This window comes from Phragmites australis, chromosome 22 (assembly GCF_958298935.1).
Source record: "Phragmites australis chromosome 22, lpPhrAust1.1, whole genome shotgun sequence".
Classification (NCBI taxonomy): domain Eukaryota; kingdom Viridiplantae; phylum Streptophyta; class Magnoliopsida; order Poales; family Poaceae; genus Phragmites; species Phragmites australis.
This window is the reverse complement of record NC_084942.1, coordinates 20,511,643-20,531,994: the sequence shown is the minus strand read 5'-3', so window position 1 is coordinate 20,531,994 and position 20,352 is coordinate 20,511,643. Positions and strand designations below refer to the sequence as shown.

General features: G+C 42.5%; 2 protein-coding genes across 2 annotated transcripts; one reads left to right on the top strand and one right to left on the bottom strand.

The window, feature by feature from the left end:
* Positions 1-2,846: 2,846 nt before the first annotated feature.
* On the top strand, positions 2,847-10,959 carry LOC133905581 (uncharacterized). Its single transcript, XM_062347405.1, has 27 exons — positions 2,847-3,060; positions 3,144-3,272; positions 4,424-4,510; positions 4,601-4,735; positions 4,883-5,057; positions 5,145-5,289; positions 5,516-5,637; positions 5,748-5,839; positions 5,940-6,102; positions 6,189-6,246; positions 6,683-6,831; positions 6,926-6,993; positions 7,083-7,247; positions 7,490-7,558; positions 7,716-7,820; positions 7,918-8,007; positions 8,395-8,470; positions 8,576-8,672; positions 8,772-8,841; positions 8,912-9,091; positions 9,237-9,359; positions 9,498-9,581; positions 9,669-9,853; positions 9,937-10,075; positions 10,163-10,222; positions 10,323-10,427; positions 10,546-10,959. Exons 1-27 carry the CDS (start codon positions 2,935-2,937, stop codon positions 10,657-10,659), a joined length of 3,111 nt encoding a protein of 1,036 aa, XP_062203389.1. The 5' UTR covers positions 2,847-2,934; the 3' UTR covers positions 10,660-10,959.
* Positions 10,960-12,099: 1,140 nt separating this feature from the next.
* Positions 12,100-18,207, bottom strand: LOC133905370 (uncharacterized). Its single transcript, XM_062347133.1, has 8 exons — positions 15,990-18,207; positions 14,824-15,315; positions 14,634-14,725; positions 13,936-14,023; positions 13,750-13,864; positions 13,552-13,681; positions 13,299-13,473; positions 12,100-12,967 (listed from the first exon to the last, which is right to left on the bottom strand). The coding sequence occupies exons 1-8, from the start codon at positions 18,108-18,110 to the stop codon at positions 12,314-12,316; spliced, it is 3,867 nt and encodes a 1,288-aa protein (XP_062203117.1). The 5' UTR covers positions 18,111-18,207; the 3' UTR covers positions 12,100-12,313.
* Between the last annotated feature and the right edge of the window lie 2,145 nt (positions 18,208-20,352).

Below are 20,352 nucleotides of genomic sequence, written 5' to 3'. Positions count from 1 at the left end.
AAGAGAAGATGAAGATTAGATAAGCCAGTTTCATCTGCACTCAAGCTGCCTATAGGGCTTGGGTCGCTTTTATGTGTTTCCGCTGTGCTTCGAGGGTTTGATTAATTTATGCCTACGGGCTTCTGTTGTAATGAACTCTGTATTGTACTCTATTATCATATTTATTCGATGTATAACTGTGATGTCTACTTCTGTTGGAGTTCGTGCGTACCAGCTACTTATCCAGGGACTGGTATGAGCTACACAAGGTGACCCCAAAGGAGGGGTCCGATAGACATGGCAGCGGCGACTTCTAGGGCTTGGAGGCATGGAATATGGGTAGTAGAGGGCGTGCAACTCATATTTATAGGGCTTGGGGTGGCTGGTTGAGGTGGAGTCCAAACTGAACACGAATCGGATTCGAGTTCGAGTCGGTTACGGTTTCCTTTTTCGCAGCCCTATATTCCAAGGATGATATCTCCATCGTCCGGATTCCAAATTTGACGTTTCTTGATTCTAAATTGTATTACTCGAAAATATCTACAACTTTGGTAGTCATTGGAACTTCTGAAAATGCCATCTTGATTTTCAAAAATGCTCCACAAGGTAAACTATTTGAACTCGAACTTATCTGCGCAGCACTGATTTCGGGGGCCATAACTCCTTGTTCCATTATCCAAAAGAGGACTTCCATAGGTTCAAATAGAATATCTCAATGAGGCCTACAACTTTGGAATTGTTAAGATTTGTATTTAAGACCGTTTTGAACTCCGAAACTTTATGAGAAAATGAGGCTGTCCAGAACTCCGCGAAAATTTACAGATTTCGTGGATCCTTTGTTGGGCCATCTAGAAGACTTGGCTAAGGGTTTGGACTTGAGCAAGATTGAGCCCAAAGATACTATAGGTATATCTAGGGTTTAGAAAAGAAACTTTTGCAAAAAAAATTTGAATAGTATTTGAATTTGAATTGAGCTTGGAGTGAATTTAGAGAAACAAAAAAGATGAGGTTGAACAAGAATAGGAGTAGATAGGGAATTTGAATTTGAATTTAGGTAGAATTTGATAAAGATGAGAGATTAGCTTTAAATAAGGATTTTGATAAGATTTGAATTGAACTGGAGAAGGATCAGGTATGATCAAGAATTGAATAGATGATGCAAGAATTTTGAATTCCAACTATTAAGATTCTTAACTTATTCACTACTGAGTTTTGTAAAAACCTTTTCAAAATCTTTTTCACTCAAAACACCAAATAGAAAGAAAAGAAAAAAGAACTCTAATGCATTTACCTGACTCCTAACAAAACTCAGCATACAATGCACACAAGATAATAACCTATATTGATTGATTGATTAAGAAAATAGGTTTTAAACCTAGTCTACCGAGATAATAACCTATATTGATTGATTGATTAAGAAAATAGGTTTTAAACCTAGTCTACCGGTGAAGCTATTCAATAATCTTGAATTTTTTTAAAAAGTTGTAAATTCTGAAAATCAGGGTGTTACAATGAAGGAGTAAGATATAAAGGACAATAAAATCCGTAGGTGATGATTTCACTATATACCTTGTGGATGATACTCCCAAGTCTATTTTAGAAGCATATGCATCTTTAGATGCAGACTACTGGAAAGAAGCAGTTCGTAGCGTGATAGATTCCATTCTCGCCAATAGGACTTATGAAGTCACTGATAGACCTTATAGTTGTAAACATATGGGTTGCAAGTGGGTGTTCAAAAAGAAACTTAGGCCTGATAGTACTATTGAAAGTGAATTTAGGTATTTATGTGGGTTTTAAATTATTGATAACAAATGATTAAGGGACTAATAAGTTTATCAAAATTATGAATAGGTTTTAGTCCCATCAAAGAAGTTAAATAGCGTTGGCATCCCTCAAAAAGAAAAGAGAAACAACATGTAGTCACTCAATAGATTTAAATTGATTTTATTTTTAATTTTTTTTTTAGTATAAGTATATCATTCTATTAAGAGTGATACATATATATTGACTTGAAGATATCTCAGTGCTCAAAGTACCCATCTAGATCAAAGAAGAGAGACACAAATCACCTCACGAATACTGAAAAGTTAAATGTCTTAGTCTGGACTCGGAGTCTCCGGACTGAGTCGGATACTCCAGATTCTGGTGTGTCAGCCAAAATTCCCAAGTTAAGCTCCAATAAAGATGCTTTGTTAAGATTTTCTTATTTTATTTGGAGTTTTCAAGTTAACCTAGATACTCTAAGTCCTTAAAAGTTAAACTTTCCCCACAAATGTGCTCCAGCCTTCACCAAGTAGTCCTTCGGGCCCCCTTTAACCTTCGGAGAATCCTCGTAACCTTCGGTGCGCCCTTCAAGACATTTGATGCCCATCCTTGATATTGATATTTCCTCCTCACTATCTCTTTAAGATAACTTCTAAAACCATTTTATTATTATGTTATCACTATAACTCTTGCTTGAGAAGATTTGACTGGACAAAGTCAAGCAGGAAATCGGCATGATACCCATCCCCCAATGTGCATGTGGACTGATAAAAACACTAATGGCAATACTCTACTGTGTAAGTATTTAACATTGGAACATGTTACAACAATATTTCTATAAACCACTGGGGAGTAAATTCGAGTTTCTACAACAGTGCTGCCTACAAAAATTTCCTCGTGTTCCTCGCAAAAAAATAAAAACACTTTTGTTTGACCAAAACAGTAATCGAATTAGTCAAAAAGGGTACGATAAACCTCAAAATATCGTAGTAAAATCCACTTTTAAGAAAGTGAGAGAGCGAGGAACGTCTGACAGGTGGACCCAAGCTGCGCCAAATACCTCCTCCACCTCCCCCACCGATTCCGCCATTTCATTTTCCTCCACCGAAGCTTCGGCTTCTATTTCCTTTCCGTTTCCGGAAAGCGAAAGAGACCCTCGTCGTCTCCGGCGACCCACCGGCCGCCATCATGGTGGAGACTCGCCGGGGCTCCTACTCCTCCGAAGGAGGTGGTGGAAGCAGCGGAGGGGGAGGGGGAGGGAGGGGCGGGAAGCGCGCGGCGGCGTCGACCTCCCCGCCGGCCAAGCGCAGCAAGGTGAGCTCGAGCTCCTCCCCCAGCAGCGGAATCCGTATCGATTCGGGTGAGTCTGGGGGCTAATATGGCCTTGGTTTTCGCAGTCGGAGGCGGATGCTGAGGCGTCCGCGCCGGAGGTGGAAGCGGGGAAGAGTTCGGGGCCCGCGGAGGTGACGGGAGAGCAGTCGCAGCGGGGGCGGCCGTGGGCGAGGCTGCTGTCGCAGAGCTCGCAGGTGCGTGCGTGGGCGGGTGGTGTGATGTTTTTTGACTTTCGCTTCTCCGTTGCTCTCGACATTCTTTGGGCGTGAACATCTCGAGGCAAGAATCCATCTTGTGCTCGTCGGAACTTCTTGGTGGTTCTTCTTTGGGTTCTCGATGATTCTTTAGGCGCGAACGATCTGTTTCTTGATGGTTCTTGCCGTTCCGTGGTTCGCGTTTCTGCCATTTCAGCGCTTGCTAGCATTGGTTCTAGATAAGATTTGTGCAATTTCTTGATGGTTCGGCCATTTGAAGTTGTAGTACCATGTTCTTGATGTTGGCGAAGAACAGTGTGGCATTCTATCTGTTTCTTGAATGTTCTTATTGTTCGGGAATTAGGCTGCGCAATGTAGTGTTTGTACACTTGGGCATCCATAGTAGCATTTCATGATGTTGGCCTGGCTACATATTTCGAGCATCCGATGGTCTATGTGCGTACACTCTGCTCTCTAATTTCTGCAGTGAATGTTTTCTTTTGCAACAGTACAGGTTACTTTTCTGACCATTTTCAGCATGTCTCTTTCTGTTGATGATTTTCTTTGACATGTTTCTGTTATTTAAAGAGAAGAAACTCTCGTGTGTGACCATTAGAAATACTAAAAGAGTCAGAACTATTTGTTCTTGATGCTTGCAGTTTAGTTTGCAAGTGTTCATCGATAGTTTGTCTCTGTGCATCACTTAAGGATTTGTAGGTTGCTGAAAGTTGTATGTACGTTGTCTGGTCGCTTTTGTGGCCTTGTGGAGTCATAATGATTTTAGGGCATGGCCTAATGGAATATTAAAAATCATAATTTCTGATTCATAATAGAGCACAAGTGTTGGTGAACTTCTGATATAATTTTCTCGGTGTGAATACCGCAAGCAATTCTCTGTTTTTCTTATAAAAATTTTGGACACAACGTCTTCATGGGATTTTTCTGCATTTCAAATGTGAAAGAACCTGTAAGTTTGTCGTCACGATTCATAAATCTTGAGTTACCTTTTCTGTGGTTAATCAGCTGAAATCTGTTCCTTAAAAGTTTCGCACCTTATTGGTGACTTCTGTATTTTTCTCTTTATCGTCATCTGGTCATAATGCTCAAATTGCTTTTAACTGATGTTGAATATCAACCATCTGTGATTGCAGGCTCCTCATATTTCTATCAGTGCCAATAACTTACTCTTGGATGACCAAGCTGCTAGAAGAATTCTATGCATATCGCGGCATCTTGAGGTCTTTTTATGCTTCTGCATTTTTACAATGCAGTTATGTTGTTATGTTTCTTGGTTTCTTGCATAAACATTGTGTTGTTTCTTGTTCCAGCAAGGAGGTCCATGTGAGTTACAGGTCACAGGCGATGGTCAGGTTCTAGTAAATGGAAAAAAAATCAACCAAGGCACCAAAGTTCCCCTCACAGGCGGCGATGAAATTGTTTTTGGCGGAGGCAGGAATGCCTATGTATTCTTATTATCAGATTTTATTCATACAGCCCTTTCTTCATAGATTTTATTCTTTCATCTGCCCTTTCTCCATAGATGGCTGTTAAAATGATAAAATGTGTTAGTTTGACTTTCTATCTTGGAGTGATCCTTAACCTTCTGGCAGATTTTTCAGCATCCTCTTAGTGATAAAGTTACTAAAGCAGTGGCGATTCTTAAGAGTAGTCACTTAGAAAACAGAACAGGTGACAATTCAGCTGATGCTGGGGCCACCATACTAGCATCTGTGCCTAATCCTTTGGCATCAGCTGCGGAGAATAATCAGAGAGTAGTAGAATCTGGTAAGTTAACATCTAATAAGGTAAGACCAATTCTAAAATTGTAGGACCAACTTTATCTGATGTCGACTTGACTTGTGGATTTTGAAGCTCTTGAAAATCAAAGCGATTGTCTCAATCCATCAGCCACTTTGTCTCCAAGCGGATGTCAAACCTTTAAGGATGGGCTGAAACAAGGAATTCTTAACCCAAATGATATTGAAGTAACCCTTGATAATTTCCCATATTATCTCAGGTAATATGCTAGTTCTGGATTAAAATTTTGTGGATTTGATTTAACAGCTATGCATTATCTATGTCTCTACTAGTCTTTCTCTTCATGCTATAATATCAGAACATTTTCCTAATTAGTTTGTTGGTCAGATCTCGATATTTTCCCCAAAGTACTAAATTAGTTAAGCTTGTGTTGGGTTTTTTTTATACCACCTTCTTTCTTATTAATCTGTGCTCATTTCTTGCAGTGAGAATACAAAGGAGGTACTCTTGTCATCTGCATTCATACACATGAAAAAGAAGGAGTTCACAAAGCGCTTACAGGAAATTTCATCTGTAAATCAGCGAATTCTATTATCTGGTCCATCAGGTGATTTTCTTCCTTTGTTCTATTACAGAAAGTGTTATGAGTGTTTGGCGATTTCCGTATGTTATTTTTTGCTGTACTTGTCTGACTATTTTGCACAAACATGCTTCCAGGGTCCGAAATTTATCAAGAAACATTGATAAAGGCCCTTGCAAAGCATTTTGATGCTAGAATTCTCATAGTTGATTCTCTTCTGCTGTGTGGTGTAAGTTCTACCCTACAGTCAGAACTTTTACCATACCTTCCAATTGCCCAGTATGTAGCAGAAATTTGTAAATTATTGATTGAAAGATAATTCTACGCAGACATCCTCCAAGTTTCAAGAGTCCCTGAAGGATATCAGGGGGGATGATGCACCAACTTCTAGTTCAGGAGCTGATATTGTGGGGACATCCTTTCTACATCCTGCATCATTACCAAAACAGGATTCATCAAAAGCAACATCCAACAAAAACACTTTCAGAGAAGGTTTTGGTGCCCCTTTCTTTTATTTCTGCGCTATTAAAGTTTCACTCATACTTTATTTGAATCATTACATTCTTTTCCTTGTGCAGGGGATAGGGTAAAGTATATTGGTCATGGATCTCTTGGTTCCTTAAATTTGATACAGAGGTTTTTTTTTTTAGACCTATGCATTCTTGTTTTATTTTGACCTAGCACTGATGAATCTTTGATCTCTGTTGAATCCGTGATTTTGTAATATGAATTTTTTATATGTATATGTTCCTAGAGAGCAAACTCCAAATGCCCTTGTATCCTGAGATATTGACATACTCGAAATCAGGACATTTTTTGACCTTTTTTTAATATATGTGAAAGGAACACATGATATAGCAATAGCATTTGGGAACTCATCATAAACGAAATTTCTGCTGATTAAATATCCTTTTGAGAGTATGTGGTTTCCACATTTGTTGTGCATGCACTTAAGACTTGATATGTTTTAGACATTGATAAATCTTGTTGTTGTGTAGTCATGTGATTATATTGTTACTGTGATGCTTTTCTTTCACATCATGTATTGATAAATTGTTTGGTTGATTTATAGGGGCCCAGCACATGGTTCTCGAGGCAAAGTGATGCTTGCCTTTGAAAAAAATAGGTTATCTAAAGTTGGAGTTAGATTTAACAATCAGATCCCTGATGGTAATGATCTTGGAGGTTTGTGCGAGGAAAAGCATGGCTTCTTTTGTTGTGGTCGGTCTGAACTTCCTAAGCAATGTTTAATTTGGTCAATAATTGATGCTATTTTGTTCTTATGAAAACGATTTACTGTTTTAAATTTCTGCAGCTGGTGAACTTCAGCCAGAATCTTCTGTTTGTGAAGTTGATAGCCTTGCTTTAAGCAAGTTAATTGAGGTAATAGTTGTTATAGGTGATCAGTATTGCTACACTTTATTTTCTTTCTTCCTGCAACAATATGTTTTTCTGTTTTTGTTGCTTTTCAGGTCATTTCAGAAGAAAGCAAAAGCAGCAATTTGATTGTGTTACTCAAGGATGTAGAGAAATCATTCAACGAATATACAGAATCACATGCATCACTGAGAAGCGAACTTCCACCCGGTGTTCTGATAATTGGGTCTCGCACTCAGGCAGAGAAATGCAAGGATCAGGTATACTTGCGCACCTTTAAGGAAAGGAAATAATATGATTTCGGAACACAAGTTGTTAAGGCGCAATGGATAATGCAGCATGTTTGAGGTAGAGTTGGAGAAAATGCTTGGATAGGTTGTGCTCTGAAAGGTTATTTGGCATTGGAAGATTGTTGAATTCACCATTTGGTGTGAAGTTATATTCCCATGCTTTCTCTCTTTCTGTCCAACTATGTTAATAGAGTGCTCTGGACTGTTTGTAGTCACATCCTGGAGGATTTCAATTTCCTAGACTTCCTAGTGGCCACCAGACACTACTTACCATTTTCCTGGTAACATTTTCACCCTTTTGCACTTTGTGGGTCTATAAAGCTTAATGATGTACAACAGTTAAGACTTTTGGCCTTTTGTAGTCTTATGCGCTAATGGTACTATTGATATCTCCTTTATGTTTGATCCATCCTTTTAACGTATGCTTAAAATATGCAGGATGCCTTGGTAAGTAGGTTGCCTGAAACAAACAGATGTGCTACAAAGTCAACGGAGCATCTAAATGAGCTTTTTCCTAATGAAATTTCCATTGAACTTCCACAGGTATTGTCACCCCTAAGTGTTTCTGTTACCCATTGTGCGTGCTTGTAGATAGTACTTAGTCTAACCTAAAGATTTTTATATATGATTTTTTTGGCAGAATGAAGCACAGCTATTGGATCTGAAGAAACAACTAGATCGTGATACTAAAACCCTTCTAGCTGAAGCCAATGCTCGTAATATTCATAAGGTAAACTGCAATTAAGGAATGTCTATGAACATATTGATAGGAATGTTTTACTGGGAACCTAAGTATATCGTATACAATTGTTTACTAGATTCCCTAACAATTGGACTGTAAACTATGTGTATCATAACCATCACACATAAGTGGTCCTGAAATAGAACTTTGTGATACTTTATGAAGTAATATATATTAATGTCCTTGTAAACATTGTTCTATAATATCCTCATTGAAATGACCTCAAAATTTGAAGCAATATTTGCTAGAATGCTAGCCTCTGATATCTTTTATGGTCACGTCTTCTACTGTTCTTTCCATCCCTGATCAGAAGTGTGGACCTTGTGAGTGAACGTTTGCCAATGATATGACTGATACGTTGTTTTGTCATTGTAGTTTCTGACCTGCAGAGAAATTGAATGCAACGATCTTGAAGAATTATCCATCAAAGATCAATTACTGACTAATAAAAGTAAGCTGTTCGTTCCATTGTTGCTCATTGACCAATTTTTTTTAATTTTTTGTTTGCTTTAATAATAGAACTATTGAGAAATTATGCTGTTCCAATTTATTTCAGATGTGGATAGGACTGTGGGATTTGCTCTTAGTTATCACCTTCAGCATAACAAACCCAGTTTACCCAAGGATGGCAAAATGGTACTTCCGATTGAATGGTAAAAAACTAAAAATACAATGCTAATGTCGTATCACACCTCAATATACACTTCAATCGGTCCTTTTTGTGGAATGCTAAGTTAGTGTTGTGAATACAGCCTCAAGTATGGATCCAGTGTAGTACAGAATACACTCGGTCGAAATAAGAGCTCAAAGAATGCACTAGAGGTGACACCTCGCTCTGTATCTAGCTGGTTCAAAGTCCCTGGTACTTAAATTGATGCGTTGCTTTTGTCAGGATGTGATCACAGAGAATGAGTTTGAGAAAAAACTTCTGTCAGATGTTATCCTACCTAAGGGCATTGGAGTTACCTTTGAGGACATTGGAGCCCTGGACAATGTGAAAGAGACACTGAAGGAGTTGGTGATGGTCCCTCTACAAAGACCTGAATTGTTCTCCAAAGGCAATCTAAGAAAGGTGCTCGCCCAATATCAAGGACAAATTGGGCCCCCACCCTAAAAATATGGGAGGGCGGGGGGGGGCATTTATCCATTTTATTATGTTTTACCTGCTAGCAATTAGTTACACTTGGAAGTACTACCAACACGTTTCTTTCTGGCAGCCTGTGAAGGGAATACTGCTCTTTGGACCCCCTGGAACAGGTAAAACAATGGTTGCAAAAGCAGTAGCTACTGAAGCAGGTGCAAGCTTTATCCATGTATCAATGTCAAGCATTACATCAAAGGTACTGTTCAACCAAAATAGTTTTTTTTTGGGGGGAGGGGGGGGGGGGAGGGATAGCCAAAAGAAAATAACAGTTGGTTTTGTGTCCTACTTTTCTGCTTTACTGTTAAATCTGATGCAATTTTGATTCTGTTTTCAGTGGCTTGGAGAAGTAGAAAAATATGTGAAGGCCATTTTCTCTTTGGCAAGTAAATTATCTCCTGCAGTAATATTCATCGATGAGGTGCGTGAAAAAATGGGTTATTCGCAGTTTTATTCTGTTGGAATTTGATTTGCACTTGTCCTTACATTTGTGATAAATTTTTTACAGGTTGATAGTTTTCTAGGAAATAGAGAAAATCCCAGAGAGCACAGCGCAATGCGCAGGATGAAAAATGAGTTTATGACACATTGGGATGGTTTACGTACTAAAGAGCAAGAACGTGTATTGGTTCTTGGAGCCACAAATAGACCATTTGACCTTGATGAGGCTGTTATTCGAAGATTTCCTCGCAGGTAGCCTCTATGACCCCCTGAAGGCCTGAACTTGATAGGTTTAGTTCCACTGCTTAACTGTTGGCACTGATTCTTATTGACAGATTGATGGTGAGCCTTCCTGATGCATCAAATAGAGAGAAGATTTTGAAAGTAATACTATCCGAAGAAGTGTTGGCATCAGATGTGGACCTTGAGTTGCTTGCCAATATGACTGATGGATATTCAGGGAGTGACTTGAAGGTATGTTGATGTAGGTTTGCCTTTCTTATACTCTTCAGCAGTGAGAAGGAATTGGCAACTTATCGTCTTAGTTCCCCCTCTCCATAGAATCTGTGTGTGACTGCGGCACTATACCCCATTCGTGAAGTCAGGGAGAAGGAAAAAAGGGTATGCACTGCCTATAATTTCCATCTATGGTTAAGCCCATTTGATGCATCTCTCCCACTCCATCCCTCATCCGGTGGCGCTAAAGTCCCTTTGTATACAGGAGAAGAGTTTGGCGAGAGCTGAAGGTAGGCCTGAACCTCCGTTGTGTGGATGTGAGGACATTCGCCCTCTTGGAATGGATGACTTTAAGCTTGCCCGTGATCAGGTGAGGGAATAATGCATTACTCATTTCAGCCATTCTAATGAATCGCCACTAGGATTTAAGAACAGTTTATCATTGACTGCCTGTTGAGCACATAACCAGCTGAAATAATTTACTGCAGGTGTGTGCTAGCTTTTCACCTGACTCGATAAACATGAACGAACTTGAGAAGTGGAACAACCAGTATGGTGAAGGCGGGTCCAGAAAGAAGGAAACGCTGACCTACTTCATGTAGGTGAACATAGGAAACAACACTATTTGTACAGTTGCTATACTACCCCCTGGGCATGTCCTCGCAATTTGGTGGCATGCCCAAACCAGTCGGGTTTTTCTCTGCTCCAACATTAAGGAGAAGCTGCCTCCGACGATCACCTGTAATTAGATTGCATACCAAAGTATCTGAGAGTCAAGATACTTCCCTATTCTTTTTTCCCCCCTTTCTGCTGCTATTCTGCGAATTGGCAAAGGCCTTGTACATGTAAAGAACAAAGATATGGGAATAAGATCACCGTCAATTGGTGCCGATTTGATTGATTGTTGCAATAATCTCTTGCATATATGTAATTTGCTTTGTCGATTACAGCCCAAGTTGTCCGTGCTTTCGGGGTAATTTTTTAGCTGTAGCTGGTGTGCATATGATTTAAAGCTGTAATTTTTTATATGGGAACCGGGATTGGTTTTTGTAACCTTGCTATGGATGCCAAAGTTGGAAATCAGATGAACAAGAGCAACTGTAGTCAAGGCGTGGATTCGAAATGATGAGTGATAATAATTCAGCTGTCAGACAGTTGGATGTAGTATGGGAGCTGGAGACATCACATTAGAACATCTCCAACCGGCTTCCTATAACCAAATATAGCGATACACGAGGAAAGATCGACTCCAACCGTCTCGGTATTGCGCTTGTCAAAATTGAACCTCACTATCGCCTCCCCTCACTTGCCACATCTAGCGCTCGTCATCCACAACTACCCCCACCCACCAACGTGAAATCTCCCTCACGATTTTTTCTATCATTTCACCCACTTTTATGTCTATTTGATCTGCATCAAGATTCGGTTTTTGTAGCAGATTTTTTGTGTGACAGTGCAAGATTCGAATAATTTGACAAAAAAAAAACATGCGAAAAGGTAAAGTTGCAGTCCAAAAAAGATCTTACGGACAGAGAAACTAAATGTTCCTGAGAGAGAAATCAAATGTTCCAAGAAAACCTCATGAATTTCTTTGTCATTTCACTCACTTTTCTGTCATGACAAGAAAGAGAGATGGGAGAATCATGAAATCAGGGCTTTTCACTCACTTTCCGGTTTTGCAAAATTTCCTGGATCCACACTGGTTTCCGGTGATCGGGCAGTTACCGGATCTGTAAGGGTCTGTTTTTTTATATATTCAAATTTTCTTCAAACTGATAGTAGTTGCCTGCAAACTTTAACCTGCAAATGACATATTAGCTGAGTAATTCCTAAACACCTTACAGAAACAACCCACAAAAATTGGACTAGACTTTCCGTGTTTTGCACTATAAATGAGAACCAGGCTCTGTTCCTACTGGTTTTTGTAACCATGTTTATGGATGCCAAAGTTGGAATTGAGATGACGATATTTCAGCTCAGGTGGTTCAGTGTAAGTTGAGAGCAACTGTATTAGACATCACATCGTACAGAAAGTGATCATCACTTAGTGAGATACTCGCATTGCAAAAATAAAAGATGAGAAATTGCAATTGTTTTAATCTTTTTTTAACACCATAGGATCATAAGAATCTGTACACTGCTAGTTGGCGAAGGGGGAAAAAAAACCCATTGAGAGAATGAGCTTAGTTCGTACCCTGCTAATCCGGTAGGTTAGCATCATGCTAAAATGATCATCAGACCATGGAAGTGCGCAGGCTAGTTCTCATCGTCTGACTCAAACGGCTGAAGCCGCCTGACTGACTCCAGAACGTCGGGGCGGCGAGAGCCGAGGCAGGCGCTCCCCAGAATCGACTTCACCTTGGGCACGCTCATCGAATGGAGCGGCGGCGTCGGCGTGTTCCGGTTCACTTCCTTCAGCACTGACCTGACAGTGGCTCTAGCAGATGCATCAACTGACGCTGCAGCTGCAGCAACCCTGCCGGAGGGTGTTTGCCTGGCCGGGGACCTGCTGGGACCAGCCTCGGCCGTGGCCGTGGCCTTGGCCTTCCCCTTGCCGGCCTCGTACTTCTGCATGTCGTACAGGAGCTCCTTCTGGAGCTGCTTGTCTGCAACCAAGATCTCCTCGATCTCGTTCTTGAAGTCCTTGAGCAGGGCGCGCAGGCATTCCATCAAGCAGCCGCTGAGGGGGCTGTTCTTGCTCTCGAGCAGCCGCTTCAGCTCGATGAATATGGGGACTGCAATTTGGATCAGGTTCTTCTTTGCAACCTGGGTGACCGCCCTCCCTTTGGCCGCGAGGAGCGCGCTAGCCGTTCCTCCGCCTTCGCCGCCTTCCTCGTCCATCTCAGAATTGTCTGAGCAGATGTTGGGATGGATGCGCATCTCCTTGCAAGCCAGTATTTGCAGAGCATCCTGTTGAAAAAAACTATATCATCACAACAAGGGAAAAGCAGCAGCTAAATATAAAGTTCTAGTTACCCAATTGCAGAAGCCGGAAGTGAACTTTTATATGTTTGTATCACCTTGATGTAACGATAAGAGACAATAAAATTTTCTTTATCGAAGAAAAACATGTACCATAAGCATGAATATTGGAGGTCACTTGGTCAGTCAAGTGACAAGCATGCTAGAATCCTATAAGCACTTCTCATCGACATCAAATATTGCATCTAGGTACTGGATATCCAAGATACTTCCTTAATTCATATTAGCAGGAAATTTATGGGAAGATATTTGTCCCTACCTGAAGTACAGCCCTTCCTGCTGCATCATCAACACTGAGCAAGCCATCACAAGCAGCTGCCAAGATCTCAGCACATAATTTGGCCGACGTGGCTAAAAGGTGCTCCGGTGCCATTTGTTTCAGCAAAGAGACATAAATGTGCATTCGTTTTGACCTCGATCTTTCGTCAGTGCCACTACAACAAAAATGTGCTTGATAAAACTCAGCTAGGGATGAAGCACTGTTCCTAGAAGGACAATTTGACTTGTTTTACCGTATTGCAAAAAGGGCAGGCCCTCTGTCTGAACTTCCCTGAGACTCACTATATGCACCATGTCCTGTGCAATTGTTTAGGACGTAGATAGCTTCAATAAAACTGTTATATGCAAGGAGTGGCGCTTTAGCTGCAAAATATATGTAGATGTTAGGCAATGACCTAAACCAAAGAAAAGTGAGTACCAATAGTAAAGACCTTTTAAGATGTTCCCGAAAAGGTAGTCAGCCAAATGCCTTATCTTCTCCGACTCATCAACTAAAGATGGCAGAAACCGAAGGAAGAGGACCCCTCTCCACTTTACGTAGTCCCTCTGGATAAATAGTAGTCTCAATAAACCAAGAACCAACATTCAAATCAAAACATTATAAAAGCGATTGGCACCTGTAGCAGCTTAGAGAGTAGGATAAATGTTTGTCTCCGTACTACTTCACAGGGGTCACGAAGTGATTTTGTTATTTTTGATACATAACTACAAAAATATCAAAAAGGGGAGCTCAGTTAAATTCACATGTGCAAATAAAACTTCAATTATTTGGAAAAATATATATTTGAAATATCATCTTCATACATATGTGAAATGTTACTGATTAGATAGTCTTGACCAAAATCAATGCATTTACCATTTCTGGAGAGCACAGAAGAACTATTGGCATACGAGGGGACAGTATAGTGTCATTAACTTTAATTGCCAACACAGTAACAAGTGAACAGCTTCCCCTCCAATACCATCTGACTAAAATTCATGAACTAATACATGATCGAGAGTCGAGACCATTAACATCAAGAATGGCAAATACAAGAATAAGAAAACAAAGGGGGAAAATGAGCCATGTTTCCTTTACCCATGTTTTGTCAGTATCAACAGATATGCCTGAACGTTGCAAAGTGTGGACAAACTTCTAATATCTAATATTTTGTGAAGTGTGACTGTCTAAGCAACCATCATTTTTCTTTTGAGAGAGAGAGAGAGAGATCAAAAATCGAACATGCAAATCTGCTTGCAATAAACTCTAACAAAATTCTGGAAGGATAGTTATATTAGTATCAGTGGTTATATGAGCAGAGAGATATAAGCTCACCAGTCAACCAATGCAGTATAACGGACATAGAAGTCTGCCATTGCAATCATTATATTATTCCGAAGGGTAGCTAAATCACTCCTCTCAAGCTCCTGATTCATAGAAGCAGCATTGAATGTCTATCTCATAAGATATTGCAATTTCTGGAATAATGGTTACTCTTAAGTTAAGACCAGCACAAAGTACACACCTGAACAAAAATTGGAATATATCGTTTGGCTACTTTGTCATCCACAAGGCATATTTTTTCCAATGTATCCCAAGATTGTATATATAAAGATGGAGCTAACTCTTTGAAAGAAACAGTCCCACCAACAAGCTTTTTTGGCCTTGGCTCAGAGTTTCCAGAAGTTATGATTGTGTGTAGCAAAGGAGTGATGCCTTTCACACTAGCCGTGGGGCAAGCTAGGATCAGCGATCCAACAGTGAAGACCGCAATAACTGATTGTGATGCTGACTTTGGCGTGGATGTCTCTTTCATTCCCTTATGCTTGCCACTCGGAGGAGTGAAGAAACTGTGACCCCTGGCAGATTCTGATGTCTGTTTTATGTACTGGTCAAGGATGTCAACAGCAGTACGGATAAGTTGCTGTGCCCACTTCAGGATTAGCGCATCACCCTCCTTATCTGTTTTTGCTTTCCTTTTACATAAAGTTTTCAGCGATTTTACATGGGCATCAACCTGTTTGTGTATGCATAAGAAATTATGGTCAAGATATGGACGTAAATTACTTCTGTTAAGAGCGATTTTGGTACAGAAATGTAAACATTTACACAACAACATGGAAATTAATCAGGCAAAAGATAATTGAATGCACGGTGAACATGTTGCAGAACTACGGGGAGGAAAAAAAAGGGTGGATAATCAATGATCTAAACAAGTAAACAACACAGATACTGTATAGTCTCCAAACAGGTAGTAAGTAGGTTTTACAGAGATATTTGTGATTGTAGTGAGGTTGTTTCAACTAAGCTAGAAAGATCACCCTTCCAGAAAATACCATTGATAATTATACCTATAAATTGTAAGATACCCAGGCAGGAAGGCGCTACTGTATGGATCAAAAGTTCTATCTTTTCATCACTACGAAATGCTGACCTACATTAAGACCATACCACATGCCATAATTTACCAAAAGTCTTCACTAAAGTACATGCTACCAAGTTCCAACAGAGTGGGTAATAAGACTAGGGCACACTGCATAGGGCCTAGTAGATTTAGTCCTGTTTCATTTGGGGGATTAAGCAAGGTTTAGTATTTTTTTAAACAAAAATCCATTTTAGTTTAAAATTTAACTCTAACAAAAAGAAATTTGTTGGTACTTAAATATTGTTTTGGATCGAGTAACTGATTACCTCACTCGGGTGCATATCAAAATTCTCAATCCTTGTGAGCAAGCTGTGTGCCAGTTCTGCTGCAGGTTCCACAGGTAGCTCCTTGGAGACATTTGAAATAGTTTGCAAGAGTGACACACGATTAACAGCCCACAGCGCAGAGTTTGGTTCCCCTTCAGAACAAACTTTACCTCCGTCATCATGTCCAACATTATCAAGGAGTTTCCAGTGGTGAGAGAGGAACTTCCAATTAACAGATTTAGGTACAAATGATGAGATCTCTGATAGAAGCCACCAAGACCCTGTCGGTGCAGTCCACTTCTCAATTGGCTTACAACTTCTCAACCACAAGGATTCAGATATTGTGATGACGTTCTGGAGTGAGCTAGCAAGTAGTTGTTTCAGCCTTTTCTTCTTCCCAAGGCTTGCACATATCTTCCTTATGCATGGAGCAACTTCTCCATCACAGATGCTTTTCAGCAAATCCAGTGTCCCGTCAGGAAACACTTCCTCCAAGGTGACAGAATCATCATCTAGGTTCAAATTGCTAGCTTGGCAGATCCTGTTAAGGACCAGTTCAAGAAACAAGTTCTCGCATTCCTCCTGGATGCTTGTCTCACTATCGATCACAAGTGGAGGCACAGCCTGAAGCCACTCTTTTGTCACTCTCTCATCAGGAAATTTTCTAAAGACCTCTGAGATGGCCGCAAGAGCAGCCTTGCGGATGCTGACTAATGGATCGGAGCATGCAGCCCCCATTGCACAAAGTAGCGACTCATCAACAGGTCTCCCAATCAATCCAATCGCCTTCGTTGTGAGCACAAGCGCAGCCTTCCTCACAGCTGCCTTATCATCGGTGCAGCGCCATCTCAACAACTCCCCAAGCCCCATGTTCCCAATCTTCATCACCTCCTGCAAGCGGGAAACCTCCACACCTTTCTCAGACAAAACATCAAGCGCCTGGGCTGCATTCGTCAACGCCCGAGCTCGAACCCCTCCCACGCTATCTGAGCACCTCTCTACCAACACCCGCAGACACTTCAGCCCCCAAGAGCCATCCTCCAGACCACAGTCATCCCCATCCGATGGCAACAGCATCGGCAGCATTGCGAGGACCAAATCCACAGCAAGCAGCCGTCCCTTCGCCTTCCCCCTCGCCAAGGCCACCACATATCCAGCAAACCCCTCCCTTTCCTCTTCCCCCAATGCCCGCACGGCCTCGACTATCGCCTCCACCGCCAGCCCCCTGGCCTCTGCCTTGTCCGGCGCCTTCACCGCCAAGTACCTCGGCAGGTACTCCACAGCCTTCCTCACACCGTCCTCCCTTCCCTCGGCACCCAAAGGCACCAACTTTCTCACAAGGAACTGCAATGCGGCCACCCTTGTCGCCGATTTCGTACCTGAGAGCACCACCGGGGCCAGCGCACGTATCACATCCTGAACCGCCTCGGCGTGGTAGTCGGATCCAAGAACGGCGGCGAGGACGTCGAAGGCGGCGAGCTCCACGGCGGTGTCGACGAGCGACCTCCGCGCGTCCGGGTGGGCCCCGAGCGGCAGCCTCCCCGCGGCGTCGGCGAGCAGGGAGAGCGCCTGCGGGAGGAGCGACGGCGCTGCTCGCGGGAAGGCCGGCTGGCGCTGGTGCTGGTTCTTGCGCTTGCGGGGGTTGCCGGCGCCGGAACCGGAACCGGGGTTAGGGTTGGCGTTGCCGTGCGCGGCGGCGGATGCGGCCTTGCGGAGGGCGAGGAGGAGGGAGAGGAAGGGGAGCGGGGAGAAGAGGGTGAGGAGCGGGGAGGCCGGGACGAGGAGGAGGCGGAGGTAGGCGACGGTGGCCTGGAGCGGGTGCGCGGAGAGCGATGCGGCCAGCGGGGCGACCAACGAGGACGCTGGGAGGCCCGCGGCAGCGAGGCGGGGGAAGAGGGAGGCGGTGGATGGGGCGGAGGAGAGGAAAGTGAGGGAGGAGAGGGACAAGGGCGGGGAGGATGCGGAGGAGGCTCGGCGGTGGAGGGCGGCGAGCTCGGAGAGGACGGCGGAGAGGGAGCCGGAGCCTGAGGCTGGGGATGCCGAGGCGGAGGCGGAGTAAGGGGAGTCGATCTCGTCGGCGGCGTCGAGGTCGACGTCCATCTCGTCGGCGGCGGCGTCCATGGCGGCGAGATGGGGACGGAGGGCAGGAGGGAGCGTTGGAATTTGAAATTTGTGGTGGGGAAACGAAATTGCGATTGTGGTAGGAAGGAGTACTCGTACTTCGGATTGGGAATGGATTTTAAACTTTTTTAAAAAAACGGCACAAGAGTTGTTTGAATCGTGTTAATAAGAGAGAGCAGACTGACTGCGAGGATCGTATTAAAAAGATTGAATCAAATTTTTAAACTTTACCTAACAATAATTTTTAAAATATTTAGTTTCACGATCTTAAAATTATAGATGTAGATTTATCTTAAAAATATTTTTTTATAATATCATAAATTTAATGAAATTTATAAATATATTTTAATAAAAAATAATAGTAAAAGTTATGTATTAAAGATCGTATCTTATCTATAATAAAATATATTTACAACTGGAGAGGGTATCAAGATATAAGAGCATCCAAATCTTCGTCAGTTTACAAGAATTCTATGACAGATGAGAAATATTAAAAGATAATATTCAGAAACTATAAATATATAGGAAAATAGGGGCCCAAAGACTTTAAATACGTAGAGAAATAGCAGTTCCTACGGGACTATGTTAGGCACCTGTCGATGATATGGAAACCGAGGGTTCCCGAGTCCTGAGGTCAGAACAGCGTTGTGCCACATAGCGTCATCCCTCGGGGACCATCTCTCCGAGGGTCCGAGAAAAGCCAAGTCTGGGAGGGAGTGCTCGGGGCCAAGAACAGTTGGTCCCCGAGTATCCAGAGTTCCCCGATGACTCGAGAAGTGCCAGGTCCGGGAGGGAGTGCTCGGAGCCAAGAACAGTTGGTCCCCGAGTACCCAGAGTTCCCCGAGGACCCGAGAAGAGACAGATCCAGGAGGGGGTACTCGGGGCCAGGAACAGTTGGTCCCCCGAGTACCTAGAGTTCCCCGAGAACCTGAGAAGCCTCTTGCCGGTGGACCCCGCAAGAGCTCCACGATGAGGTGTCAATGGTGGTAGGCCCGATGCTGCATTTAAGGGGGAGCGTGGCCGGTCATATCCAACCACTCCCCTCCACGCCTGTTGTATTGAGTACGTCAGTTCCTGCCGCTGTCTGGCAGGGAGGCGTGGGCACAATTAATGCGACGAGTCACATTGCATGTCCTTCGCGGGGCCCAGGGAGAAAGACGGCTTGAAGATATCGTCGATGGGCCCGAGGCGTATCGCCTATCGCCCTGCTGCGTCAGACCGTATCAGATCTACTCTGACCGGACGGGCATGAGAGGATACTCAGTGACTGGCCGGTGGCCCCCCTGCGCCTGCTAAAGTTGGGGCGTAAAGACCGACGGGACTGTCCGAGGGGCGCCTTTTCAACCCCCGGTAACATCAAACTATAGATCCATGATGGTTGTTTTCTATTTATGGTTTACGGGAACTTATGCCCTCGTTCTGGGCACGCCCTGGAGAGCCTCCCCCGGTAGGATAAAAGGGGGGAGCACATCGTAGAGAGACAAACCGGACTTGACTTGAAGCTGAGGATATCGAAGCTCTCAAGTTAGAAGCTCAGACGAAGCTGAAGCAAAGACAAGCCAACAAGAGACAAAAAAATCTTGTAACACATAGATCCAGAGAAAGATATTCCAAGAGCATTAATAACACACCAGACGCATAGGAGTAGGGTATTACGCCTCCGTGCGGCTCGAACCTGTCTAAATCCCTTGTGCATTTACTCCTAGTAGCCGACGATCACTCGTCCTGCCTAAGTCCCACACACTCGTATTAATCCCACGTACGAGGTAGATCCAGAATTAGTCCCCCGGCCGAATCTCAAAGGGGGTCCCTCAGGATCCCCGCTTGCGGTGTTCATCCACCGATAGCACCCAAAATGGCACATCACAGCATAGTTGAGGGATCAAAATTAGATATGTTTTCTTCTTTTTGTTCATTTCCTATAATTTATGGAGAGTTTTCACTTCATCAAATAAGGGATATTCCTTAGTCGCTTGAATATTCTTATCTTTCAGTCATCTAACATTGAATACTATTTAGAATAAAGTAACAATACTAAAAAGGTGTAGTTTAAGTGAAAGTCTATTAAAATTTAAAAATGCATATAGAAATAACAATGTGGGCTTATATAGAAATAACATATGTGAGCTGTTTGATTCGATTTAATGATTTTTAAAAGAGTGACTGAAAATTAAAAGGCAAAAAATTTCAAATACTAAAAAACTAGACACTCCCAACTAACGCTTCGCTTGTATTTATACTT